The sequence below is a fragment of the Lingula anatina genome, chromosome 2, assembly GCF_051362555.1.
Source record: "Lingula anatina isolate TDL-2025a chromosome 2, LinAna3.0, whole genome shotgun sequence".
NCBI lineage: Eukaryota > Metazoa > Brachiopoda > Lingulata > Lingulida > Lingulidae > Lingula > Lingula anatina.
In genome coordinates this window covers 27901244-27927877 of record NC_141768.1, presented here as the reverse complement: position 1 = coordinate 27927877, position 26634 = coordinate 27901244, and the positions used below count along the sequence as shown (strand labels likewise).

Here is a 26634-nt window from a genome sequence, read left to right as displayed (position 1 = left end):
TTTATTTATTTATGTATTTCTTGTTAGTTTTTGTAATGTTTGCTAAATATGTAGGCACTTATGAAATATTTGAATGACAGCCTGAACTTACATATATCTGTACTGATACGATATAATTTATTTATCTGTAAAATCTATACACATTAGAACCAAATTTGCCATTTAGACTAGCAGATTTTACATTAAAATTATTTGAATAAATGCTCTCTTTTGACACAATTTTACCAATTTCAGGAGGTTATCAGAAAACTAGAGTCAAACTTTACCGATCATGAGCAGTATAGAAATGCTTACCAAGATTGTGAAGACTGGATTTCTCTCACTAGAGGTCGCCTGGAGGCCACTCAAGACACCACAGGGTCAAGGCATGATATTGAAGAAAAGTTGCATAATTGCAGAGTAGGTGTCAAAGGTTTATTTTGAAAGTCCTGTAAAATGATTATTTAATGAATATATATAAATTTGCCCAAAAATAAATAAATAAAGAAAGAAAATAAAAATATGAATTTTTTATGTAAATTATGTATGTACAAATAACATGTGAAGATGAAAAAGGAATGTATATACATATATTATAATTCAGGATCTACAAGCATCCTTAGATCAGGGCCAGAGCATGCTGAGAAGTGTTATTGACCTAGCAGAGAAAACCAAGCCTAACTCCAATGCACAAGGATGTCAAACCATAAGGGAAGATCTGGACACTTTGAAACATAGTTATGAAGGGCTGAAAACAGAAGTTATTCAGGTATCTTGCTTCTGTCCTGCAAAAATTATTTGCAGTATAGGTGGGAATACATCTGTATAATAACAAATGAAACTTTGAAACAAATTTGATATAAAGATTTCAGCTTTTTAGGAATAAGAGCCAAACGCAAATAATTTAGGGTATTCATCATATTTTAAAGCAATTTTGAAAGTAATGATGTGTAATTTAATAATCGAGGAGAACATTTTTTTTTTCAGGGTAAAGGTAAACTAGAAAAACTCGTGGCCAATTGGATAGACATGCAGAAAGTCCATGAGCAACTCCTGATGTGGGTTAAAGACACAGAGGTGAAGGTGAAGGCTGACACTGGCTTCAGAAATGACCTACCAGAAAAAAGGACATATCTGGAAAAATGCAAAGTAAATATATTGATTCTTGATGTTGAATATTTTGATTTTAGATATAAGTTTGTTTTGATTTTGTAGAAAACTATATACTGGGTGTTTATCTATCAGCTGACTTGTCCTCACTCTTAAAGGAAACATGAAAGAGATGATTTTAGAGATCTGTTGAAGATCATACATTTATTTTACTTATTCTATTAATTTTAGATAACATCTTAATGTTATTGTTTTTTCTTCAGATAATTCTGCAGGATGTCAAAGCACACCAGTCCACAGTTGACCAACTAAAGGACAAACTGACCCACATCCAGGACCCAAAGACCAGTGGTCAGATAACGCAGACTTGCAATAAATATGATGCTGTGCTGTCTGCCTCCAAGGTAGAGCTGGTCTTTTCATTTCTTTACTACAAATTGATTAACTCTCACACTTCACCACTGAACTGATTAAGGCATTTTCAGGAAAACTTAATTAGATCTGTTCCAATATGTTGATCCTTTTCACTGGTTATAGGATGTCTTGGCACAGCATAATATATCTTTTGTTTTGAAAAGCATTTTCTATCTTTAAATCTGATTGAGTCTAAAAAGGGCATTTCCTCACAAAGTAAGAGAACAGATAATTTTGCCAGGCACTCTGTGTCATATTCAGAACGACATTCAACACATTTATGAAATGTGGTTTTCAGGAGCTTGTTACCAGTCTGGAGACCCAGGTGTCTGACCATCAAGCCTACAGGGAGAGGTACCATGACACCCTCACCTGGCTAGCCATGATGAAACAGAAGCTGAATAAGCTGCATACCTGCTCTGGAAATAAGGAAGATGTTGAGAAGAGATTGGAGAAATTACAAGTAGGCTTACAACATTTTAAGTATTCATTGTGGACATTCTGTCCCTCATTGTTGAATTATGTCATTTATTTGTCAATTGATATAATGTTAATGTTACAGTTTAACTTCTTCTCTCATATTTGACTCAAAAACAAGGAAAAAGAAAACAAATAACAAACAAACAAAAAACACCTGTTTGACTATCATGTTACATTTTTAAAAGCAGTAGGGATACATTATGAGAAATGGTTGGTGTATTGAATTTAATTCAATGAAATATAGGCGTAAAACGGATTTGATGAAGGCAAATGTTTCTGACAGCTTACAATGTCTTCTAGGACTTCAGAGAAGAAGCCCAAGATGGTGCCAGCAAGGTGAACACGGCAGTAGAACTAAACGACAAAGTGGTCCTGTGTAGTGCCACCAAAGGCCGTGAATACCTACAACATGAGGCCAAACAACTCAAACAGGATTGGGAAACCTTCATGGCCAAGGTTGATGAGGTGGAGGGAGTACTGGAGGAATGTATATTGTGCTGGATTGAGTATGAAAACGCTTACAAGATGATGGAGGAATGGCTTGTTGAAACTGAGGCAAAGGTCAAGGCCAAGCAAGAGACTAAGATTATGAACTTGGAAGAGAAACAAATTCTTGTAAAGGAGATGCAGGTGAATATCTTATAACTGATTGTTATATATTTATTTAAAAACTACAGTTTTATTTTGAGTTTTCTGAAATGAAAATTTCCTATCTTATCAAAATATTTCCAATGCATATGAACTTTTTCAGTTATTTCCTGATAAACTTTACAGCTAGTATAACTTGAAAATCTAAAATTATGTGCAGATACTACAAGAGCAAATTGCTGACCATAAACCAATACTGGACAAAGTCAATGACCATGCAGAAGAAGTGATAAAATCCAGTACAGATCCAGGCGTTTCCATGGCAATGGTTCAACTGGCGTCAAGATACCAGACTCTGGCTTCCATTGTTAAGGTAAAATATTGTGTTGATTTGATATTATGTGTCACAGTTCTGATGTACCCCTATTATATAGGCTTTCTTGCTAAATAGACACATTGAGCTTTTGGCCTTCATATAGCAAGTATTAAATTTTTCCCAGAGATTTTAACACTTATCTCTTATCAACAAAGTATACCAAATTCAAAACTGTTCACAGAATTACAGTTCATGATATTGGTAAATTTCACTCCTGGTGGTAAAAATTAGAATTTTGGTTCCCTTGGGTTTATAGTTTGTACTTTTCTTATCTACGTAGAACAGGGTATACCCTGCATTGGTAGTAAATAGAAAATTCCAGAAATTCTCAGAAAAATTATTATTTTTATATATTAGTGTCTAATATGCATTGTATGCCTTTTAGAATGACATCACCTTCTGCAGTTTTGGTTCTTGCATTTTGTAAAAATAAACTGCATAAAATTCTTAAACTTGACTTTGAGAGGATGAAAAAGTTCTGATCTGTACTGCAGTAAACCAAGCAAAGTAAATGTTGATAAAAGTAGGCTTGATATTGGACAGGGCTGTTTAACTGTTCCCAGTTTGCCATGCTAAAACTACATTGTTCTGACATTTTTTGCATCAGACTTTGCTTTTAGAAAGCAATGCTGTTCATGGATCAATTATGCATTTTGTGGTTGAGATTAGAGTAGTGAACTTAAAAGATGGCATCAATCACATCAAATTTCATCTTTTTCAGGACCGAATAACTGTAAGTGTATCAGGCCATTAACTAAAATGGTCTATGTAACCTAATAGTCTACTAAATCTAATTATTTTTTAATTTGTTCAATGTTCATGTGCATGACGTTATGATATGACATTCCACAGTTATTTAATATTGTTCCATACTAACTAAATTCAAAGAGTTCTTGAAAATGAAATATTAGGGTTAACTTGAATGCATGATGGATTTGAAAAAAAAAACAGATCTCTAGGGTACTATCTTACTAAGATATTACTTGATAGTCTTGGCTCTTTCAAACATCCTTTTCAGTCAAATACCACTTGGAAAATTTTGCCAAATTCAAATTTTGTGTCAAACTGAAGTCTAGCAACTTTTGCAAGTCAGCATGATTAACTCATACTTTGATTCTTACGTCAGTAGGGAGGCAGGTTGTTCTTGTTCAATTAAAGTATTATTTTGCATGTACATGTATGGGAATTTTTATTCAGGATAGACTTTTTTCCTGCTACATATAAAAGATTTCTTACAAGTGAAAAACAAATAGCATGCATATAAATCAAGGCCATGCATGGTATTTTTATTAACGAGTAATATAGAAATTATTTATTATAAGAGAAAGATGTGCCTTATTGTACAAGAAAATTATGTTTGATTAAAAAAAAATGTATCTTAGATTAATGTAAGGACGTGAAGGTCATGTAAGTAATGTCATTGATCTAGGTATTCAAGCATTGTCTTCATTTTAAGAAATGTAGAACAACTTGTTATATTGTTTTCAAATATTATTGATGCCAAGCTTAGAATGCATTTAACTATAGTGAATCTTAAGAACAAAAGATGAAATATTGTTAAAAAAAGATAAATTAATTTCAAATACCCATTTCATTGTTATTTATAAACTTATAGGATTCTCTGGAGAAAATGAACCAGCAGACAAGAGACCACAAAGCATTCAAGCGAAGTTATGATGACTGTTTCCATTGGATAGAAGTGACCAATCAGAAACTGGCTTCTTGTAATGATACAAGTGGTGACTGGCATGACATAGAGAATAAAATCAGTAACATCAAGGTATGTACTGAATGAATATAAGCAAGAAATAAATTAACAAGACCAAAGATTTGTTTATGATATTCTTGTGTGGCATTTGTAAATTTTTTAAGGTTAAGTTAATTTTAGACACCCTGAGCTTCAGAGATAACTTGACACTAACCTCTTCACTGTAGTCTATCTTCATCGTGTCAAGTTACCTCTGACCACATTCAATTGCCCCCGCCGCCCGCCAATCAAATTTAAAGCCCGCACTCAATGACTCATTGAACGATCTAGCCAATGAACGCGAACGAGTCAAAGCGCGCTTTGTTCAAACCCGGACCAATCAAAGATAAGGCTGATTATCAGGGACTTGCCGTAACCTGTGGGCAGCACGCAAAATACATCATCCCTCAGTATATAATAATGCAGAGCCTCTAACTGCTCTGGTTTCAATTCCGATATACTCATATTTTGCAAAGAATCAAGAGATAACTTAACACATTATTTTACGTAGTCACTCGTAGGAGACGCCCTGCTTTCTTTGTGTACGGTTATGCACTCGGAACTACTCGGATGTCTCCGCACTCGACAATAACTTTGTCGTAGTATGGAGCTTGCGGAATCAGCCGAGGATTGCCGACGGTCAACCAATCAGCGTTTTCACCAAACTTTGGTGAAAAATTTTGAAACATGGATTCGATTGGCTTATATAAACTAGGTCAAACTATTTTCGTCAGAGGTAACTTGACACGATCACGATAGACTACAGTGAAGAGGTTAGTGTCAAGTTATCTCTGAAGCTCAGGGTGATTTTAGATGATGATGATGTACAGTGCACTTCATTTGAGTTTTGTAAAAAAAAAAAAGGGATTCCACCCAACAGGGAAATTTGTACTGTATATTAATTTAACCAGTAGTATATAGTAATGTGATGGGAAGGTTTTAAAGGCAGACTCATATTCAAGACATATCTTTTTCGTGTTTGTGCAAAACACAACTTCCTGTCATTATTGTTGTCTTCAGTTATTTGGTTTTATTTGAAGATACACAAAAAGCCAAAGAATTCATATCGCTGCTCTCTTTATTTAAAAAATAATTTTCTTGTAATCGAAGAAAAAAGGGGAATGCAATATATATATTTTTGGTGCTCTAAAATGCACAGGGGATAACCATATAATACATGCAAATGAACAACATTGCAGCAAGTGCTAACAACTTCAAACTAGATATAAACACCATCAGAGCCAGACCACACTCTCTGGAAGCAAGGTTTATTTTCCACTAGGGGACTGGTAATATCAGTGCTCAGTTCTATAGGGAGGAACATTCAAAACAGTCTTGAGAAAAAACATTAACTTACCATATATAACACCCAGCTTGTGAGCACTAGTAGCAATCAATTCTAGGAGTAATTACATTTGGGGTGCCCATTAAGTAATGCACCAATACATACCACCTGGACTTAGGCCAGGAAATATGTGAAGGTTCTTACATGGAATGTACATAGATTGCTTGAGGAATATTAACTTGGTATTATGGAAATTGACTAATTTTTCAATGGATTTTTGGCTCTGTAGAGTGAGTATTTATTATCTGTGTTAATGTTCCAATAGGTGAGGCTTCGTTGACCTCGGTAATTTGCATATTTATATTAACAGAAATGTTGACTTTGGGAAATCAGTCTGATCAATACCTACTTAAAAATTATAATTAAATCATTCTGAGAGGTTGCAGTTATTTAACCTCTTGTTTCTTTTCTAGATCATGAAATTTAAAAAAAATTAGAAATATAAACTAAGGACACTAGAAATTATAGAAGTAGGGTAAATATTGTATAATATTGTGTTATTGCAGGAGATCACCAGTAGCTTGGATGGAGGTCTGCAGAAGTTGAACCATGCCTGTGAGATGTGTGATAGAGTCACACACCGGTCAACACCAGAGGGGAAGAAAAAACTGGAAGCACAGGTGAGAAATGGTCACTGTATGAATATTAAAATAAGACTAATTGGAAGAAATAAGAATAGACTAACTGGAAAAGGGGAGTAGATTGTGGAATGTGTAACATGATGGAGATGGGAGGATAGATATAGACAGCTGACAGACAGACACAAAAAGTCACACAAACAGACAGACAGGCACTGTGACTGACAGACAGGTGGAAAGAGTTGATCAAAGGCAACCAAACATTAAAAAATAATAATAAAGTCAAATTTTTAGAGGATAAAAAGCGACTAACAAAATATCACAAATGACAACATCTGCACCTGGTGGTGGTGGTATTTGACAAGCATGCCATGGTGTTCTAGGTGGGCCTGTTGAAGGAACAGTGGGACAAACTAAACAAGAGCATTAACCAATGCTGTAGTAAGCTAGAGAAGTGTCTAATCAAGTGGAACGAGTACGAGCAATGCTATGGGGTGTTGGTGCACTGGATAGCTGAACTGGAAGATGGCCTCATGCTTGAGCCAGAACCAAAAGCTGACCTCAGCGAAAAGAAAGCTCAGCTGGAGAAATATAAAGTAGGTTGTGTGGAGTGGTGCATAGTAAGGTATACCTTATAAAATATGTCAATATGCAGTGTATAGCTAAATATGTGCTTTTAAAGGCTGCATATGCCCACCATTGGTCAAAATGCAGATGATCAGTGTTTGTGAGTTATTTTTACCTCAAGATTATTTACTTATCGCCTTGATCCCAGAGAAAAGACTTTGTGACCAGAATTTCCTTTATTGCTCTAGTTGTTTTAATCTGAGTCATACCAAATTTAGTTTGACACCTCAAATTTTTTGTTTGTTCAATAATCATATAAATTTTAACCCTCGGAGCACTTTCTTTGTTTTTGAAGTTACCTCATCTAGTTTATGTAAGGGGACATTTATAGCAAACTTAATGTTTGTGAAAATGGCATTTTTTTAAAGATTAAAGATATCAGTTTCAGAATTAAACCTTAGACATGATAATCGAATTAACGCACTTAAAACTTGAGTGCCATGTTGTTGTTCTCAAAGGGAATGACTAAATCAGAAAGTTGAGACCATTGATCTTGAGATAAAATGTGGGTACCAGAGGCAATGACATCCAGGGTTAAAATTTCATGTTTGTCAAGAAAAACAGTGTCATATGGTTATACAATTTTCATTTACGACTCATTAGTCGATTGTGAAAGATCTTTGTGTTTCTGTGTGGTGGTCTCTCAAGAGAGAACAGCTTTTTCTTCCTGTACCTGAAATTACCTACGTATTACATAACTTTGGAACAGGTGTAGGAAATTTTGTAACATTTCATCAAAGTGAATGCCTTTTTGTCGTGGGGATAGATTGGTGCCAAGGGAAGGGTTTAGGTGGTCTTTCTATTTGGTACATTAAAAGATTTCATGTCTAATTAAAGACGGATAAAACAGGTAAATGGCCTGTTGCTGCATGAGCTGTACTGCATGTTGTTTTTGGGTGTGCATGTTGATTTGTTTATTATTACATTTGGTAGGTCATTATATTGTTGAATAAATAATTGATTATAGTCTCATAGCTTCCTTTGCTTATTTGTGTGAAACTGACAGGAAAATGATTTATGTAATATAAATTTTGGACAAAAACTGATTGCACCATCCTATAAGTTTGACGCTGTTAACTCTTCTTTCCTGCCCATTTAAATAGACCAAAACTGTATTTTCCTCAACCACGGGTTTTTAAATGCATTATATTTCCAAAAGCTCCTACAAATACAAACCGAACCGGTTTTTCCTACCTATACAGTGGATGATAAACAAACTCTTTACTAAAATGCAAATAACTGCCTATGAACAAGTGACCTGACCCTTCTCACCTTTTGTGACCCCCATATGGCGGAATAGTTTACAAGGCAGCTGCAGCTAAGATTGGCTTGCAAAACATTACTGCCTGACCTGGGATAGAGGATAAGATATAAAGAGAAAGTGGGCAGTTCAATGTTATCTGCATATAGTCACAGCAAGAAGAAAATGTCTTAAGTTTCTACTTTGAAGGTAGGCTGCTTCTGTGTATAATATTTTGTGATGGCATATCAAAAATGTGATGGAGGTGTCTGAATATAGCTGGGATTGGAAGCGTAACTGTTGCTGGTGTAACGGATGCTGGGCTAGGTATCAGATACACATAGATTTCTGCCTTCCTGGAAGTGTGCATACGAGATTTTCGTGCGTAATTTAATGTTAGCTTTACTGAAATATCAAGGTAATATGATTCATAATGGAGGATGGAGGGAAATTTTATTTCTATGACCTCAGGGGAAAACAGCAGGTAGTTTAGGTTGAAATACCCCAATAAGTGCATACAAGATGCCACACATGTTTTATAAACTATTAATGTCTTTATTATCTAGGACTGAGGGCAATATACACTAGGTGACATAAATCAACCTTGGATGGTCTCTATCTGTATGTTTTATTAGGTAAATTGAAGAACTAGATGTGCAAATGTTACCTAGCTGTGTGACATATGTTAAAAAGGCAGGGGATGAACAGAGCAATGTGTGCCTTGCTTCCTACATATGTGACATATACATGAGTTTTATTTTATTTTTAGAGTAAGAAGCTCATATAAAATACATAAAACAATAAAATGAAAAAAAAAAATGCATTTATTAGCCTTAATGAAAGATTTTGTTTTGTGTTGTATATGTGCTCCATACCTCCTTTGAGTCCTACACACCATAAACAAATGTGTAAAATATAATATGGATAATGAGGTAAATTTGCACTGTCCATAATTTATTGTTTACATAGAAAATATGAGTGGTCAAGCCTGTTGAAAATTGCCTCCTTAGATTGTGGTGTTGTTTTACAAATTTGTCCACATTAATGCACCATTAGATATAATCATAAGTGAATAAGACGCATGATGGCATTCATCCTTACTTTGCAGTTTTTTCCTTGTGACTCCAGTGCTGTATTACCTAATAGTGCATGTTACGTAGGAGAAATGATGCAAAAAGGGGGGAAATCTGTAGGTGAACAGTGGACTGGAAGAGTGAAGTAACGTTCAAGTTCTGCTCCAGCAGTTTTATGGATGTGTAATCACGGGCAGGTGATATCGGATGCCTTTTTAGTTACTCCAGCAAGGTGTTTGACATTTAAACAGTTACAAAGAAAAATGTCGGCTGTCATTTGAGAATGTGTTTTATATGATTAAGGTGTCTGATGGCAAGGGCATATACTATTTACCAACTATAAAGGAAATTTGGCTTGTTTGTTTAACTAACTGCCCTACCCCCCCCCTCCTTATCACTGGGCCATAGAGGTGTTTACTTCATTGTCTATTAGTTATCTCCCAAACCTGGTACATAGACATTACAAATGTGAGATCATTCATTTTTCTGACCTTTGTCACAGAAAAAATACTTAACAATGAAAACTTGTAAATAATTGTACCACCAGCGTTAGCGCTGGCGGTACACATGGTTTCGGTCCCGTCCGGATCGTTCCGCCGGCTCCGCCGGCTCCGCCGGCTCCGTTGGCTCCGCCGGCTCCGCCGGCTCCGCCGGACGGCTACCGTTACCGCTTCTCCTCCTAGACGGTAAGGGCCCCCGTACCCATCTCATGGATTTAGGTCACCTATAATCTCAACTCGTTCCACGTAAAATTTGGGCTTTGTCGGTATTGGGGTCTGGGTGTGGCACTCATTGCAATGCACCCTTGTCTAAAAATGGCAAAATTAAATGCTAATTATCTACCCTACGGAAGGAGTTATGGGAAAAATTTCTATAGACGGCTTTCCAAAAGTCATATGTGTAGATTTCAAATATACCCTTGGATTTGACCTTTGACCTTTACTTCAAGGTCAAATGGGCCAAAATTTTCAAAAAAATTAAATTTTTTACGAAAAAAATTTTTTTTTCCCTGTTATTCAGACACCACACAGACTTAACCAATAATATTATTGGAAGGTGTTACCCTTCAGGTCATCTTTCATCTCCATGAATTTGGGGTCAATCGGTGCATTTTCACGGGAGTAGCGGCCATAAGATACCGAAACTGAAAACTGTCTCTAATTCGGGAACTGTTAATGCTAGAGACCCATTCTTTTTTGCATTTTGTAGAGCATGTAAAGCCCAACACTGGAGGTGGTCTCGGTTTTTTTGTATTCCATACGGTTTTCGAGTTACGCTGTATCAAAAAGTACATATTGGTGGTAAAAGCAAAATGTGCAGTACGGTAATGGATAATAAATTTTGAACTCTGGAAAAATAAAACATAAGGCTTGGCAAAGCAGACAACTTGTGTTCAAAAATGACATTATTTCATCAAATTTGAACTTCTGAAACTTCAGAGCACCTCCTATTTCAAGAATTTTGACCAAAATGACATTTTCTTTATTTTAATTAATTTTTTCTGTACGAAATTTAAGGCACATTATGGTAACTCCAAAATTATAACATTTAGTCCCTTATATCTCCAAAACTGGCAGAGATAGGTCCATAGTTACTATTGAAGTTGAATAGGAAGTCATATTCTGGCAATCTTACTATGACCTTGAAAGTGACCTTTGACCTACTTTTCACCATGAACTGAACTTTGCAAATTTTTCTTCCCTTTTATCTCCAAAACTGGCAGAGATAGGTCCATAGTTACTATTGAAGTTGAATAGGAAGTCATATACTGGCAATCTTACTATGACCTTGAAAGTGACCTTTGACCTACTTTTCACCATGAACTGAACTTTGCAAATTTTTCTTCCCTTTTATCTCCAAAACTGGCAGAGATAGGTCCATAGTTACTATTGAACTTGAATAGGAAGTCATATACTGGCAATCTAAATGTGACCTTGAAATTGACCTTTGACCTACTTTTCACCATGAACTGAATTTTGCAAATTTTGCTTCCCTTTTATCTCCAAAACTGGCTGAGATAGGTCCATAGTTACTATTGAACTTGAATAGGAAGTCATATACTGGCAATCTAAATGTGACCTTGAAATTGACCTTTGACCTACTTTTCACCATGAACTGAACTTTGCAAATTTTGCTTTCCTTTTATCTCCAAAACTGGCTGAGATAGGTCCATAGTTACTATTGAACTTGAAAAGGAAGTCATATACTGGCAATCTAAATGTGACCTTAAAATTGACCTTTGACCTACTTTACACCATAAACTGAATTTTGCAAATTTTGCTTTCCTGTTATCTCCAAAACTGGCTGAGATAGGTCCGTAGTTACTATTGAACTTGAATAGGAAGTCATATACTGGCATTATAAATGTGACATTAAAATTGACCTTTGTCCTACTTTTCACCATAAACTGAACTTTGCAAATTTTGCTTCCCTTTTATCTCCAAAACTGGCAGAGATAGGTCCATAGTTACTATTGAACTTGAATAGAAAGTCATATACTGGCAATCTAAATGTGACCTTGAAATTGACCTTTGACCTACTTTTTATCATGAACTGAACTCTGCTAATTTCTTTCTCTTTTAACTTCAAACTTGACAGAGATAGGTCCATAGTTACTCTTGAACTTGAATAAGAAGTCATATACTGGCAATTTACTGTGACCTTGAAATTGACCCTTGACCTACCTTACGAAGAACTTAAATTTGATTGTACCATATATATTTTTTGCAATAGTTTAAAAATTCTTGTTGATTGCATTTTTACAGCTTGTCAAGCACAAAACTGGTGGCTATGTCCCTTATTTTGTGTATGTGGGGGTCTATACGAATGCGCTTGCTCCAGCTGGTGGTACAATATTCGGAGGCGGTATCGCCTCTCTGATCCTCTAGTTCTACCTGCATTTACTTGCAATTGGCAAATCGTACTAGTTGCAGGTCACAGTAAAGTTTTGCAGGGCTATGACACCCAGATTGGTTTAGAAGTATGATGTAACACTATAGTCATGATTGTCTATAAAAAGCGGGAGACCATATCATCAGTCAGTGGTATGAAGTGGTGATAATTTTGCTCTACATTGCCCCATTTTCTCTACACATCTGATGTAACTAAAAATCACTGTGATGGAATCAAGAGTTGCATTGAGCTTCAGTGGTACAAACAATAGAGATCAATTGAGAGCCAATATGTTACATATGTATCTTCTTCATAACTTCTCTTTTTTCATCCACTTAAAGCAGTATGGTTTTATCAGGGCGGTGATCTTATGTTTTTGGTATTTTCATGTCTAGTTTCCCTGCTTGCGAGCAGCTCCTATACAATATTACAGGTAAATGGCGTTGAATATAGCATTTAACTTCTGACCCCTCTGGTAAGTGACTTCCATACATAATGTATAACCAGTCATTTGTGAGAATTATTAGTGGGGAACCAAGTCTATTGTTTGAGTTAGACAGCATTGTTTATTGCTTTTTTTTATTATTTTGTGGACGTAAGAACTAGTTTTCATGGCTCTTTGCACCCCTTTGAATACATTGTCGGAGTGGATCTAAATATGCTGTAATATTAGCAGTGTGTGCATTCAGTTCATGTAATAGGAAACAAATGCAGCTTTCAGAAACCATTTGACTTATCAGGCAAAATAAAAGACCCTTGCTGCTGACTTTGCTTATTTTGGCTGGATTATATTACTGTTTTCTCACATGAAAGTTTTTACTTCTCAGGGCCTATTTTTCTGGTTGAGAAAAGAAAAAAGGTTGAACTTTTTTCGGAGACCAGGGGTTAATTGTCGCTTGGACATTAAAGACTATAGATCTTTAAATTTGCTGTATGGCATTTAATTCTAAAATTAAGGAAGTTGACATCCAAGTCTAGGCATCTATAACCAGAGAGCACCCTAAGAGCCCAAACATCTACCAGGAATAAAGGCTATAATATTGTTAAAAAAACTTAGAGAGATATGGCACGGATCAAATTGTAATCACTTCTTTCCTTCCTGAACAATGTCATCAACTTTGTGAAAAGCTTTTTGAGATAACTTGCCCATATATTTACTCCTGAGATGCGATTTTCCCACTATCATCAGATTTTAACTTTTTGGGAGCCAGAAATAACATTGGCTTAGGCAGGCCCCCTGGACACAACACTATATTTTACAACTTTTTCACTAAATTTCAGTCTTATCCCTGCAGTAAGTAGATAAACCAACATCGATGAAAACATGACCTCTGTCATTGGTAAAGGTACTTGTAAAAGTAGCAGTTTGTGGTATTTTTACTCCAAGGGCAGCATGCCATCAGCACAGGGTTGTCCAGCAGTTGTGTTTATGTACAAACAAAGGTGTGGGGTAAATTGATAAACATTGAAATTGCCTAGCCAATGTAATCAGTGTACATATTAAAATGACCGGCTTTTCTTATTGATATTTTAATATTGAAATATAAAATAACAGTTTGTTATGAAATTAAATGTGAGATCTGGTAATTATAATATGTGGGTGTTGTGCATACATGCTGTGGAAAATTGGGGGGGGGGGGGGAGGGGGGGATTTTATACCAGACTGCATATAATCAAAATCTTGGAAAGGAGGTCACATTACTACTTAATTTTGCACCGCCTTTCTCAAAGGTCTGCAGAGGGCGGATAATTTATGACTAAATGCAATAAATATGACTTACAATACAAAATAGGGCAAGTGGAAGAGCATTGTGCTAACTCGTTCAATTAGTTTTTGAACTTTTTCTCAGTACCTTTTTTCATCACAGTACGAGTCGAAAAGTGGTGATACATTACTGGCTGGAAGCAGCTTTGTGGTGATATTTGTTTTGTAACATCCAACTCTGAACATTTCATTTGTATTATTCCTTTCAGAGCATTAAGGCAGACATAGAACGCCATGATCAAGACATTGGAGACCTAGCCAATTTGGTCTCAGAACTGGAAGCCATGAGTGGAAATCGTGAAATTGTGCGGTCCCTGGAGAAGATCCAGGCTCGCTATGACCACCTGCGAGACAAGGCAGAGGTGAGATGATCGGTGATAAACTGGTTGAAAACAAACTGTATGTTGTGTGTATTTCAACACAACAATTTTATATTTTTCATATCAGTCAACATGTACAATAATTGTAGTTTGGCAATTTACATATCAAATTTGCAGGTACTAGTGAAATTTAAGATTCAACTCTCTGAAAACAGTCTAGTCATGTAATTGTTATTATTTTACTTCCATTATTTATTTTAAGGCTAATACAAAAGAAACAAGAAGTTAAGTGAATGGAAAATTTAAAAGACTAGTCCATCTCTCTCTATTGAATTAAAGATACAGCTGTTCTAAAAGGAACCAACTCAACAAAATTTCCGATTTTTTACACCCTGTGTCTGTAGGGAGTTGTGGAGCATCTCGAGAAAGCAGAAAATGAGCACACAACCTACCAGCTGACCCTGCAGGAGTGTGAGCGCTGGATTCTGCAGACGTCCTTCCGCCTGATGTCCCACAACACTCTGAACACCAGCACTATGGAGCTGACACAACAGCAGATTGATAAGCACAAGGTGATGCATTGTCCTCATCAGTTTGCACTACTCTTGATTCATGTGATTAATGTCTGTTATAAATTAATATTGATATTGTTCATGAGTTCATCTTTACAAAGTAAAATGCAGGTGGAATATGAAATAAATCATGTTAAAGTAAGTTATTTTTTTATCTTGAATAAACAACATTCTGCAGCAGGCGATTAGATTTTTCTCTTTTAAGAATGTATATTAAGTTTATTCAGTCTCATAGTACCTGCTTATAGCTCACGCTTATATTTTTATTGCAGACATTGATTGAAGAGATCTATGCCTATCAGTCCACTGTTGACAGAGTTACAGAGCAAGGAAGACAACTGATGGAGAAAAGCAAGAGTCAACCCCACCTGGTGTCACAGATAGAGCATCAGTTATCGAATCTCGAAGACAGTTATCTGTCTCTACAAGCTACGGCTCTACAAATTAAGGTAAAAAAAAGCATATTGTGGCTTATTTATTGCATTGGGAATGGAATGGTGTGAAGGTTTTGCTTCGTTGATTGGGTCCCTTGTCAGTTATTTCATATAAGTGATTTAGGGTGATTTGGAAGGAATATTTTAGTGATGCTCACAATATATAGCATGTGTAAAGCCTCATTATCTGTTAAAAATGTCCCAACAGAAGTCTCTTAGTTTTTCAAACCAGCATTTATTCTCTTGAATATTGTGACCTTGTTTTTTTACTAATGAGATTTATTTTTACCTTTTGAAAACCTTCCCATGAACAAATATGTTCTGTTTAATTTGGTTTATTATCTGTTTTCTTAATTAACTATCATCATCACTGATTTCATCACTGAATAATTAGTCACAAATCATTGTTTTCTTTCTAGTTATCATATAACTCTATGACCGTCTGCTCTTTTTCTGTCCTAATACTTGGTTTTTATTTTACTGCCCACAGGTTATTTTGGATTACCATGAACTGTTAAAGTATTAGTAAGATATACTGATCCGTAAGACTGTTGATAATAAAATTAATAACAATGTTCCATGTAGTGGCCTACACAGCTGTAATCGCTCATTGCACTAACTCTTACTGCACACATGAAAAAAAAAAGAACTTTTCTTTATTGTTTAAAGTTATATTTTCTGTTTCTTCAGTTTACTGGTAGAATTGTTATATTCAGATACAGGGGAAAAAGTAAAAGTGGAAGATATGTTAAAATTAATCAAGAAACCTAGTCATCTGTATTTTCAGTCTATAATTTATTGCTATTTATGAAAATATTTAAAATGAGTTTTTTAATTCTTGTTTTCCATTTAAGATGATGGTATGCAGATTTCAATTTATGAAGTACAATCAAGTATCTTGTCATTTTAGTTAAGTTATAAAGTACACTTAATACATGAGATATAAATAGTCAAATAATGAAGTTACCTGAACTGTCAAAGACACCCTCATAGAAAAATGTTGTATCTGTGAACCAGCTTTTTAAAAAATAATAAAGCCATGTTATCATCATTGTTAATGCTGAAGCTACATGTAGTTTTGTGCGCATCACTAAGATATGACAACATAATAAAGAGTTTTGTTTTTATTTTGAGACCATACTCAAGCACTGTATTTGTTTTTGTTTGCAGTCCTCTCACAGTAATCTGATCTAACTATGCATGGCAGTTGTTGTGAAAATTTTTGCATGTCAGTTTCATCTTTGAAAAAAAAAAAGCTTGAGAACCTCTTTATGACTTAAATGCCTCTTATCATTATGGTTTTATGGGAAGGGCAAATGGCCTATTTCTTTTAGTCTATAAAACGAAATCTGTTGTGCTTTAACAGCATGTCTCTACTCACAGGTTCTCTAGCTATGCATTGTTATCAACAGAAACTGACATTTGTAAAGCATGCTTAGATTAGATTTTTGTGAGTTTTGCAAACATTAAAGGTAAAGCTTGAGCAATTAAAAAAGAAAGCCACTTATGGAAAATCTCTCTATCATGGAGAGTAGACTTCTCTATCAGGTTTGTAACAATTTCTGGAGCATGTATTGAATTTAAGTCACATGAAATTTGAAAATTTTACAATATGTATCAGTTAATTGATGAGCTTGTAATAAACTTAAAGTGTGAAATAGGACAGGCTGAATATCTTTCACAAACACATCTTTTGAAAATGTTCTTTTAAAAGGTATTTGGTATTAAAAAGTCCTTATTTGTAGAATATATGAAGAGTCACAACTCCTAGTTTTGCACATCTACACACTTAATCTCTAGAACTTATTTACTTCTTTTCCATTTGAAATCTTGTTGACATCATAGTTGATTCAATTTCATGACCTTGTAGGAGCGTTTGGGCGACCTGTTACAAAGATGGCAGCAGTATAAGCAGCTGTTGGTGGACTGTGAGAACTACCTTAAGTACGACCACGTCACCTGGCTGGAAGACAAGTCGCAGCTCTGTGCTGACAACTATCAGGATGCCTTTGATAAACTGAAGAATGCTAGGGTGAGTGAGGCTCTAGAAGCTGGTAAAATTTTTTAAAAACTTTTAATTTGTAATTTGTTGAAACTTTCTGAAAAAAGTTTTTTTTTAGATGTTGAGATAAGTTGGTTGAATGATCAATCTTTCTAGGCCCAGGAATTATTTCAGTTTGGCATATTAAGCCTAATTAAGAAAAAGTCAATAAAGAATATTGCCCGATTTCAGAGGAGCTTTGACTAACAACAGATACACTTATAAACATGATTTAAGTATTCTTTTCAAAGTAGTAAATTAAATTTTTTCTTTAAAGAGCATTTTATCAGCTCAAACAAATTTTCACTTTCAGAAAATCTATGACCAGTTGACCACCTACCAGAGGACCATTGCCTCAGAAGCACACAAGTGTGAGAATGTGGGCAGTATGGAGAGTCTTGACCAACTGGACTCTGTCCTGGACTCTGAGGTCACTCAGCTAGCAGAAAAGGTCAATGATGACATTGGAAACAGCCTAGAAAAGGTATGCTGAATAGTACTGCATACATTAAAAGTATAATTCTTTTATGCAACTGTGACTATGCATAAGTATCTCTCAGGTTTAATGCAGAGTAAGTTTGCAAATTATGATAATGGGAATTCACACAGAAGATATCAATTTCTTAAATAGTTAATAGATGAAAAAATATTTTACAATTATTTTACCTATTTTTCCAGACTAAAGACCGCATTCAGGAAATTAACGCAATGATTAGAAACTGGGAAGAATTGGAGAAAGAGAAGTCAGACTTAGCAGACTGGATATATCACAAGCATGAGGATGTCATAGCCATGATGGACAGACATGCCAAACTACATGTTGATGCTGCAGAGATTGAGATAAAGCATGCCAAGGTTAATTGATACAAAATTAAAAAAAAAAAACTTTGATATAATTTCATAAAATTCAAATTCACCATTTATGCCATTTGTCTACATATACCAAGCCAAATAATCAATTTAGTACTTACAAGGACTTTTTTATAGATTTTATATCTTTTAAAATAATCCTACCTTTTTGTATTTCAGGAACTGGAGAAGGAGATTCTTCAGAGTGAGAAGCAGCTTGAAGGCCTCTGGCAGCGCTATTTTGACCTGACTGCGGACAGCGAAGCCGACACGGATCCCGCATACCTGAAACTACGCCACAATTGGCAAAATATGAGGGACGAGATTGAGCACTTCTTGGTCAATAGGGAAGATTTCTTGGACACTTGTCGAGACTATCACAGCCGCCATAGCACCTTAGATGCCACCCTGGAACAGTACGCCCGCGAACTTGAGCGTATCGAACAAGATGGCAATGCAACCATTAGTGAGAGGGCTGAGTGGTTAAAGGTATGTATTTTGTATGTCTTTTTGAGTGAATTTGATGAAGAGTAACCATTTTTGCTGTGGTTTAAATGACCCTTTTCACCAAGTAACATGTAGAAATCACAAAATTTAGTGATGTTTTGAATCAAAAGTTTTGCACCTGTGTGAAAACTAATATGGTAATTGCAGTAAGTGTCTTTAATAAACAAGTGTTTTGCATAGTTAACCAAGCCAGAATGGTTGCTCACTTTGTTATTTTAAATAAATTAAAATTATAGATGTGTAGTGATTACTATACATTGATTTGTAGTATTATAGTATCTGTATATTCCATCTTTAAAGAGGCTCGATAGAAATTATCTGTGTCAGTCTTGAAATAGATTGTATATTGAAATCAATCCCTTGCTCCCCTGCTAAAACAGTGCTCAAACAGTTGGTGATTCAGTGAAAACTATATTTGTAATAATCACATTATGAAATGCACCTTGATTTTGTTAATTCCATGGAATTATTCCCAGTTTGATTCAGCCAGATGACTCAGTTAATTTTCCTAATAGGAAGGTGCTGGGAAGTAACTTGTATTGTTAATCAATTATAATTGGAAAATTTATTTTAGAAAATCACTGTCTTTCATTTGTAAGAGGGAATCTTCCTAGCAATCAAGTTTAAAGATGTATTAAAATATACCAAATAAGGCTGTTTCAGTAAACTTAGTTGGGCACTGGAAAAGTTTTATCTGCAGTATTAAATGTAGTTTACTAAATGTATGTTTAGGAAATGCCAGTGACATGACTATTTAGCTGTACCCATCTTTTATTCTGTTTACAAGCTGTAAAATGGCTGTTTGTATAGTGTAACTATTAGCTTGTGCCAATACTTTTAGTTCCATAGGTTATTGTAGGTTAAGGCTAGAAAGAGGACAAATATCTGTTTTGAATTTTTTTAGAATTTCTGTACTACATAGAAATAGCTACAGCTGGTATATTATTACAACATAGTGGGACCTAGCTAAGAAAGAAGAATATAATACATGTCCTTGCAGTTACTTTGTAAGATCAGCAAACACATTCACAGTTGTTAGTTTTGCTAGAGTAGAATATTGCAATAAAATACTGGATGAGACACTCACTTTCTTGAAAGCCTGGTGGGGTTTTGATGGATTTATATATTTGCTACACATAAATGCCTCTAAATATTGAGAACATCTGGCAAATAATGCAGTATTTCCTCATTCTGGTATTGAAGTAGGGGTTGTTTATTTGTGAGGTATAATTTCGGATATTTTAATCTTGTTCTCCGTTTTATGAGTGCAGTATTGGAAGGTTAAATGTGGAAAAATGGGGTCTGCAAATGAATAATTACCCATATTGCCAAGCCTGTTATTGGCAGTGAATATTCTCAAAATGTCAATCCTTCTGTGATTGATGTTTTCTGTCAGTGATATTCAAAATGAAAGATAAAACATTTGATTCATGTGTACATGGGCACCATGAATGCAAAATCCTCGTACATTGTGCAAAATTGAATAACCCTTGTGATACATAAAATAAATGCAAACTGATAATAACTACATGTGCTTGTAACCAAACCTAACACCTAACCTATGGTAACCCTGCTGCTCACTAACCTTCAATAGAGTTCCTACATGGCCGCATTCAGAACAGTGGACTAACAAGTCCGAAGGTCAAATATGGCCGACCCACTTGAATACTTTCCCAGGGGGAATCTATTAGTGGATTAGACAGCAAGCTTTTTAGTGGATCACCATATTTGACCCGCGGACTAGTTAGTCCGCTCCTCTGAATGCGGCCTATAGCTCATCAGCTGGCTTATGTGAACTGTCCTGTTTCACCTGGTCCTTGTTGTGGATTGATGTGTGCTTTAAGCTTTATTCCTGATGGAAGCTCCTTATAGAAGTTGTAGAGGTGAGTTGATCATGTGTTTTTGAAGGCTTGTTTATTTTGATTTTATTTATTAATATCATTTTTTGTCAACGTGGTTTAATACTACAGATCCATGAAAGGATACTCAATATGGCTTTGGTATATGTTTGGTATTTTATTGAAAAATCTTCAAGTACTCTTAAATTTTTTTCTTTGAATTACATCAGTAAGTTGCTAAAAAGAATGAAAGGATTTTCATTTATAAAACTTTTTTCACTCAGTTATTTTATGCAGACAAGTAAAGACAAGTAACCTAGCTAGGACTCCTTTCATGGATGTGGCAATATTGCTGAAATATTAAAGCTTTAATCCTCTAACAGTGAATGATCAAAACTAACAGTGATATATAATTTGAGTTTTATTTGCGAATATGTTTTGATTTCAACGTATGTTTACTTTGTTTGCTTAATTTTAATTTATGGTTTATTTTGTTGCAATTTATTATTTGGATGTAACAAGCTGCTGGCGGGGTTAATGAAAAAATCTTGATAAATAAGTAGATTTCTTTATTGTCATATTCCTTAAAGAAACTTTTTAAAAACTTACAAAAATAGATTTTACATTGGTATGATTTTACTTGTATGCATTTCTAGTATTGGGTTTAATTTAGTCAATCTTATTAAATTATAGATCAAAAATATTTAAACTCTTTATATTAACAAAGTAGTGCATTCTCAGGTTCTCATTGTTGTGTTAGCATGTAGCTCCTGCAGATGAAATAGCCAAAAAAAAAAATGAAATTGTTTCTGAAAAATTGCATGAGTAGAAATTGATTTCTGTTTTGTAACAGTGGTGTTAGTGGGTAAAGCAGCAATTTAGTGGTTTTGTATTGCATGTCCCTTATCCTAACAGCTTTTGCCCATTTTTGCTGTGCTTGTTTTCCTGGTTGAATTTTTCCTTGTTGAGTGGCTTGCTTTTGACTTCTAACACTAATCACATCTTCATGAAGTCAATGGAACTTTCATCACAGATTGCAAATGTCACACCTGTATATTTTACACACATTTACACACCACAAGCTTCATATTCCATCACTTTTCCACATTATTTCACATCGTCTTCTGTATCCTTTATCTCTCCAATCTTGATTGGAATAAATCATGAACATTTAACTGAATTATGATAAATATACAATTTTGTGTTGAAAATAGGAATTGCAAGATACACTAAAATCAATAATTGCATGGCAAGAAAACTGATGTTACAAAAGTAGACCATTTAGTAAAATATTTTCAAATCTGTCTTATTTTTCTTCATCAGATCAATGGAACTTTCAGCACAATTTGCAAATATCATACCTATATATATTTTATACACAACAAGTGAATATTGTCACTTTTCCACATTATTTCAAGTTGTCTTCTGTATTATATGTATGTTTCCAATCTTGACTGGATCATGAACATTGAACTATAAAATAATAATTATACATTTTTTTGATAAAAATGGTAACTGCAAGTTACACCAAAATAAATAATTGCATGGCAAAAAAATATAAAACTGTTGTTACAAAAATAGACCATTGACAAAAAAATTCTAATATGATTTTTTGGTGGCATATGAATAACCATTATGTGCTAACTTCTAATTAAATGTTAAAATAGATTTCTTTAATATGTAACCACTTGTTGCATAATTTGCCAGTGATTTTATATTAATCATATTATCCAGCTTCAGTTCAAGCTGCAAGCTGATGCTTTATATTGGCATGTTGCATATAATCAAATCTTGAAATATGATTGTGAATATTGAGATGGTAGGCTAAAAACTGTCTGTTACATTTTGGTAGATATTAGATTTAATTTTATAATTTTGTAAGTGTGATGAATATATTAGACAGCTTATCAAAATAGAGAAATAAGCAACCGTTTGGCTAATTTAATGATTTTTATGGAATGAAGTGAAATATGGTCTGATTGACATCTTATATCAGAGAATGATACATTGACTCACCATTAATACTCTTTGCCATGGCTGCTGCCTTCTCTTTTAAACTATTCCTTAAAACTACCACCCAAAGCTGTTTTACCCATGGAACATCCCCCATATTTGTATGAGGTGTATGATCTAGTCGACCTACCTGGACTGTAAAATACCTATAAAGGGCAAAATTCAGAGGGCAACTGCAGGAGCTTGCTGTGTGCAACAATGCCATTTCAAGTTGTGTTAACACATGGGTTGTTTGTATGTCTAGCCTGGTGCCATGGATAGTCATGAGTGTGGGACGCAAACCCTAGGTGAAGGTCACTCATCAAGGTCAAGAGGGATGGCAAGGTCACCATCAGGTGGCGTCACACCAAGACTGCCACAGAGTGGTAGACAAACATCCCAGTCTCGGTCCCATAGGACTCGAGCAAAGTGTAATGACACTGACACCAATAGCCCTAAAACAGACCAGACCACCCCAAGGGACACCCAAAGTGGTACCAATACCCCCAGATCAAGATCTGGTAGGACCACTCCATGGCTTCATCCAAGTGATGCCAATTCCCCCAGGACAGGGTCTGGTCGCAGTACCCCCAGGGGGAGGAAGAAACTGTGGCCAGATGAGCTGGAGTATGAGAGTGATGAATCTGGACTGGGGGAGACTGTGTATACATTCCAGGGTTCTACCAGTGGCACCATGCCTGCATCACAGAATAGTTCTACTATTCTAGATGGCAGTAGTAGTCCTGCTGTGGATAATCAAGATGCACCACAGGAAATTGAACAAATTAGTCAAGATACTTTAAGAAACTCAATGTTAAGACCTCTTCAGGTTGGTCGGGGTACTTCACCGGTACATAATGATTCTAGTCTTAGATTGCCAGGTCTTCACTACGGAACTCAAACAGACAACTCATTAGGTCCTCTACAGTCAACTATGATGGATAGGTCCAGTGGAACTGGAAATCAATTTAGAAATTTTGATCGCAACTCTCAAAGCTCAGAAGGTGAAGAGGACACCATAAGTGTAACTGCTTCTTGGACTACCTTGGACACCCAGGTTCCTGTCATTACAAGGGATTTCTCAATGCAGACTATTAGAGATAGTGTGACACAAACCCCTGGCCATGCTGGTACACAGACCATGGTCATAGAACCTGAAAGCACTTCTAGTCCAAGGCAAACATATGACTTTTCAATGCAGACTGTGAGAAGTGGGTCCACACAGACCCCAGGACATGTTGGCACACAAACACATTACAGAAACTTCAGAAACCAAGTGCCAAGTGGAACATTAGGGAATATGTTCCAAGCACTTGGTACTGGAAGAAATTTGAAGGTACCAGGTACCTTGGATTCTTCAGGTCAGGGATTAAGAAACAATACTATGCAAACTACAGGACATGCTGGAACACAAACTTCTGAGAAACCTCTGACACAGCCTTCACCACAGACCAGGAGACAGGAGAGAAGACCTTTTGGATTGCCTGTTGTTAGAGGAAGGGAAAGTCCCATGCAAATGGATGTTTTTCCGTCTGCATCTTCAATAGTTTCCCAAGAAAACATTCCACAAATGAGAGATTTTGGTGGTCAAACAATATCAAATCATTCCACTCAGACACCAGACCATGCAGCTACACAGACTCCAAGCAGACATCATTGGAAGCATTTGAAGCAAAAGAAAGACAAAGATTCAAAGAAATTAAAGAAAAAATCTAGTTCTAGGGAATCTCTGCCCAAGACTAAGTCAATGAGGAATGATGAAGATCTCGATTTGGTTCCAACAAAATTGAATCGTGTTGATAAAAATGTAAAAGATAATCCAAAATTGAAGACTTTGGATGGAACTAAACCTAAGTATGTATTTGACAGTGATGCAGATACTCTAGTCTCTGTTAGACCATGGAGTATTTCAAGTCAAACTGAGAATTTGGTAGCTGATGCCACTAATCAGACCCCATTACATACTAGCAGTCAAACTCAGACTCCTGTAAAAAGCAAACCAAAAAGGAAAGGCCGTGAAAACCCCAGGAATAGTGCAATTAGAAACTTGATTGATGAAGTTAGGAAGATAAAGGATGATATGGATAACAGAGACATGCCCATGGAGGTGGATGCACCTTCAAATACACCTGATCAACCAAGGCACCATAGGAGCCATAGTGCCAGGGAACCCATACTGTGGCACAGAAAACCCGTGAGTACACTGGATTCTTCAGCACAACATAATGATAGGCACTCCAGGAGTTTAAGTGATAGACTGGAAGGCAGGTATCCGCTGTTGCCAGACAGGACAAGAAATAGAACTGGATCCCAACAGAGAGACTCGTTCAGATATGAAGAACCTTCACCAAGGCAGCAGAGAAGAGAACAAGCACCCAACTATCCAACAGGCCAACACGCTCTTAGAGTACCAAGAAGTCCCTGGTTGCCTCCTGATAGGCAAGTCATTCCCAGGCCCCAGTCTTCCATGCCTATGGCACCACCTAACTCTCCAAACATGATATTTGTCACCGAGCCCCCTGTACAGCTTGTCAACACACCACAACCACCACAAGCACCACCACCTCAACCCATTGTGTTAGCTGTGCCTGTCACAACCACTCCTGTCACATCCCAACGCACTCAAATCCCAGTGCCTGTGAACCTAGCCAGGTCTCCTCCATTTCCAAGAAGAGCCACACCCAGGGAATTCACCAGGGAATACGGGTCAGCAGGACTGTCTGATAAGAAAGAACATAAGAGTGCTAAACAAAAGGATAAAAAGGTCAAGCAGGATATGGATGTTGCTATTGCCAAAGCTACAAAAATGGCTAGAGATATGAAAGAGACTACTGAGACCATGAAAAGATCCCTTTTAAAGGATCTGATAGAAACATAGAAGTTCATTCAATTAAACATATAGGACAGAATTGAAGTTGCGTGTTGGATGAAATATTTTTCTCATATACCACCTAAGAAAGGGAGTCACTTTGTTCAGGAAATTTATATCCCACTGTAATTCATGAAAGTATTTTGTTACACTTTCCAGATCATGCATAATATTTTTAATTGTATTTTGATTTGATAAATTTTTCAAATTTTCAGGGTAACAGTCATTTATACTTGAAAAAGCATATATGTGAAGCTTTTTTATATTAAAAGGGTAAACAATTTGAACTTTTCGCATAACATTTGTCCACCGATATTAAGTAATTGAAGTGCCTTCTGAAAATTTTGCTGATTATTTTGATTTGGTATTTTTCATTTAAAGTAGATGTTAGAAATATTATCAACCCAATATGATGTGATTTATATATTTGAAACTGCTTAGGCCAGAAAATTAAATGTATCCTATCATACTAGTCGTTTAAAGGAGAAGAAATTAATGGTTTTGTGCTTTCTGTTCTTTGAGAATTTAAAATGGAATTATGTAAGATTTTACAATGGTTTCCATTTTTGTCAATATTTTCAAGCAGTATTACTATAAATTTTTTTTGATAAAGAATTTGTTTGCTTTTTGTCTTGTATAGATGTAAGCCAAGGTTTACCCTCACAAATAATACAAAAAGTATTTGATTTTGAACTAAAGTACATTCATGTATAAAAAAAAAAAAACTTTATCGATTTGCAAAATGTAACCAATTTATGTGATTGATACATGATGTGAGGCCATAAACCTGCCACCTAAAATAAATACAATTATTGAAAAAAGGATATGATATTATGTTGCTGTGTTCAGTGTTTACATACCGAGTATTGGGTAATGAAAACCTTAAGAATGCGTCCATATATTGGTAATCAATTAGACCTACAATATTGACTCAGCCTTTCATCAAAGGCTGTTACACGGCAATAAATGCTTCTGAAAAGAAGGCAGATTTGATAACT

General features: G+C 35.5%; 2 protein-coding genes across 2 annotated transcripts in view; both read left to right on the top strand.

The window, feature by feature from the left end:
- The window catches only part of LOC106156515 (nesprin-1-like), a 119740-nt gene that overhangs the window by 52747 nt on the left and 40359 nt on the right, over positions 1–26634 (top strand). Inside the window, exons 65-82 of the mRNA XM_087005459.1 lie at positions 235–399; positions 584–748; positions 967–1128; positions 1353–1493; positions 1802–1966; positions 2284–2613; positions 2792–2944; positions 3669–3680; positions 4563–4727; positions 6546–6659; positions 7001–7213; positions 14424–14576; positions 14939–15106; positions 15379–15555; positions 17411–17572; positions 17895–18065; positions 18260–18436; positions 18611–18919. Of these exons, the coding sequence (XP_086861585.1) occupies positions 235–399; positions 584–748; positions 967–1128; positions 1353–1493; positions 1802–1966; positions 2284–2613; positions 2792–2944; positions 3669–3680; positions 4563–4727; positions 6546–6659; positions 7001–7213; positions 14424–14576; positions 14939–15106; positions 15379–15555; positions 17411–17572; positions 17895–18065; positions 18260–18436; positions 18611–18919 (3102 nt within the window). The remainder of the gene's footprint in view (positions 1–234; positions 400–583; positions 749–966; positions 1129–1352; positions 1494–1801; positions 1967–2283; positions 2614–2791; positions 2945–3668; positions 3681–4562; positions 4728–6545; positions 6660–7000; positions 7214–14423; positions 14577–14938; positions 15107–15378; positions 15556–17410; positions 17573–17894; positions 18066–18259; positions 18437–18610; positions 18920–26634) is intronic.
- On the top strand, positions 18926–26460 carry LOC147763519 (uncharacterized). The gene is made up of 2 exons (XM_087005460.1): positions 18926–20820; positions 23033–26460. Exon 2 carries the CDS (start codon positions 23042–23044, stop codon positions 25643–25645), a length of 2604 nt encoding a protein of 867 aa, XP_086861586.1. The 5' UTR covers positions 18926–20820; positions 23033–23041; the 3' UTR covers positions 25646–26460.

Excerpts from the sequence above, each read along its gene's own strand:
- LOC147763519 (XM_087005460.1), top strand. The coding sequence starts at position 23,042 with ATGGATAGTCATGAGTGTGGGACGCAAACCCTAGGTGAAGGTCACTCA.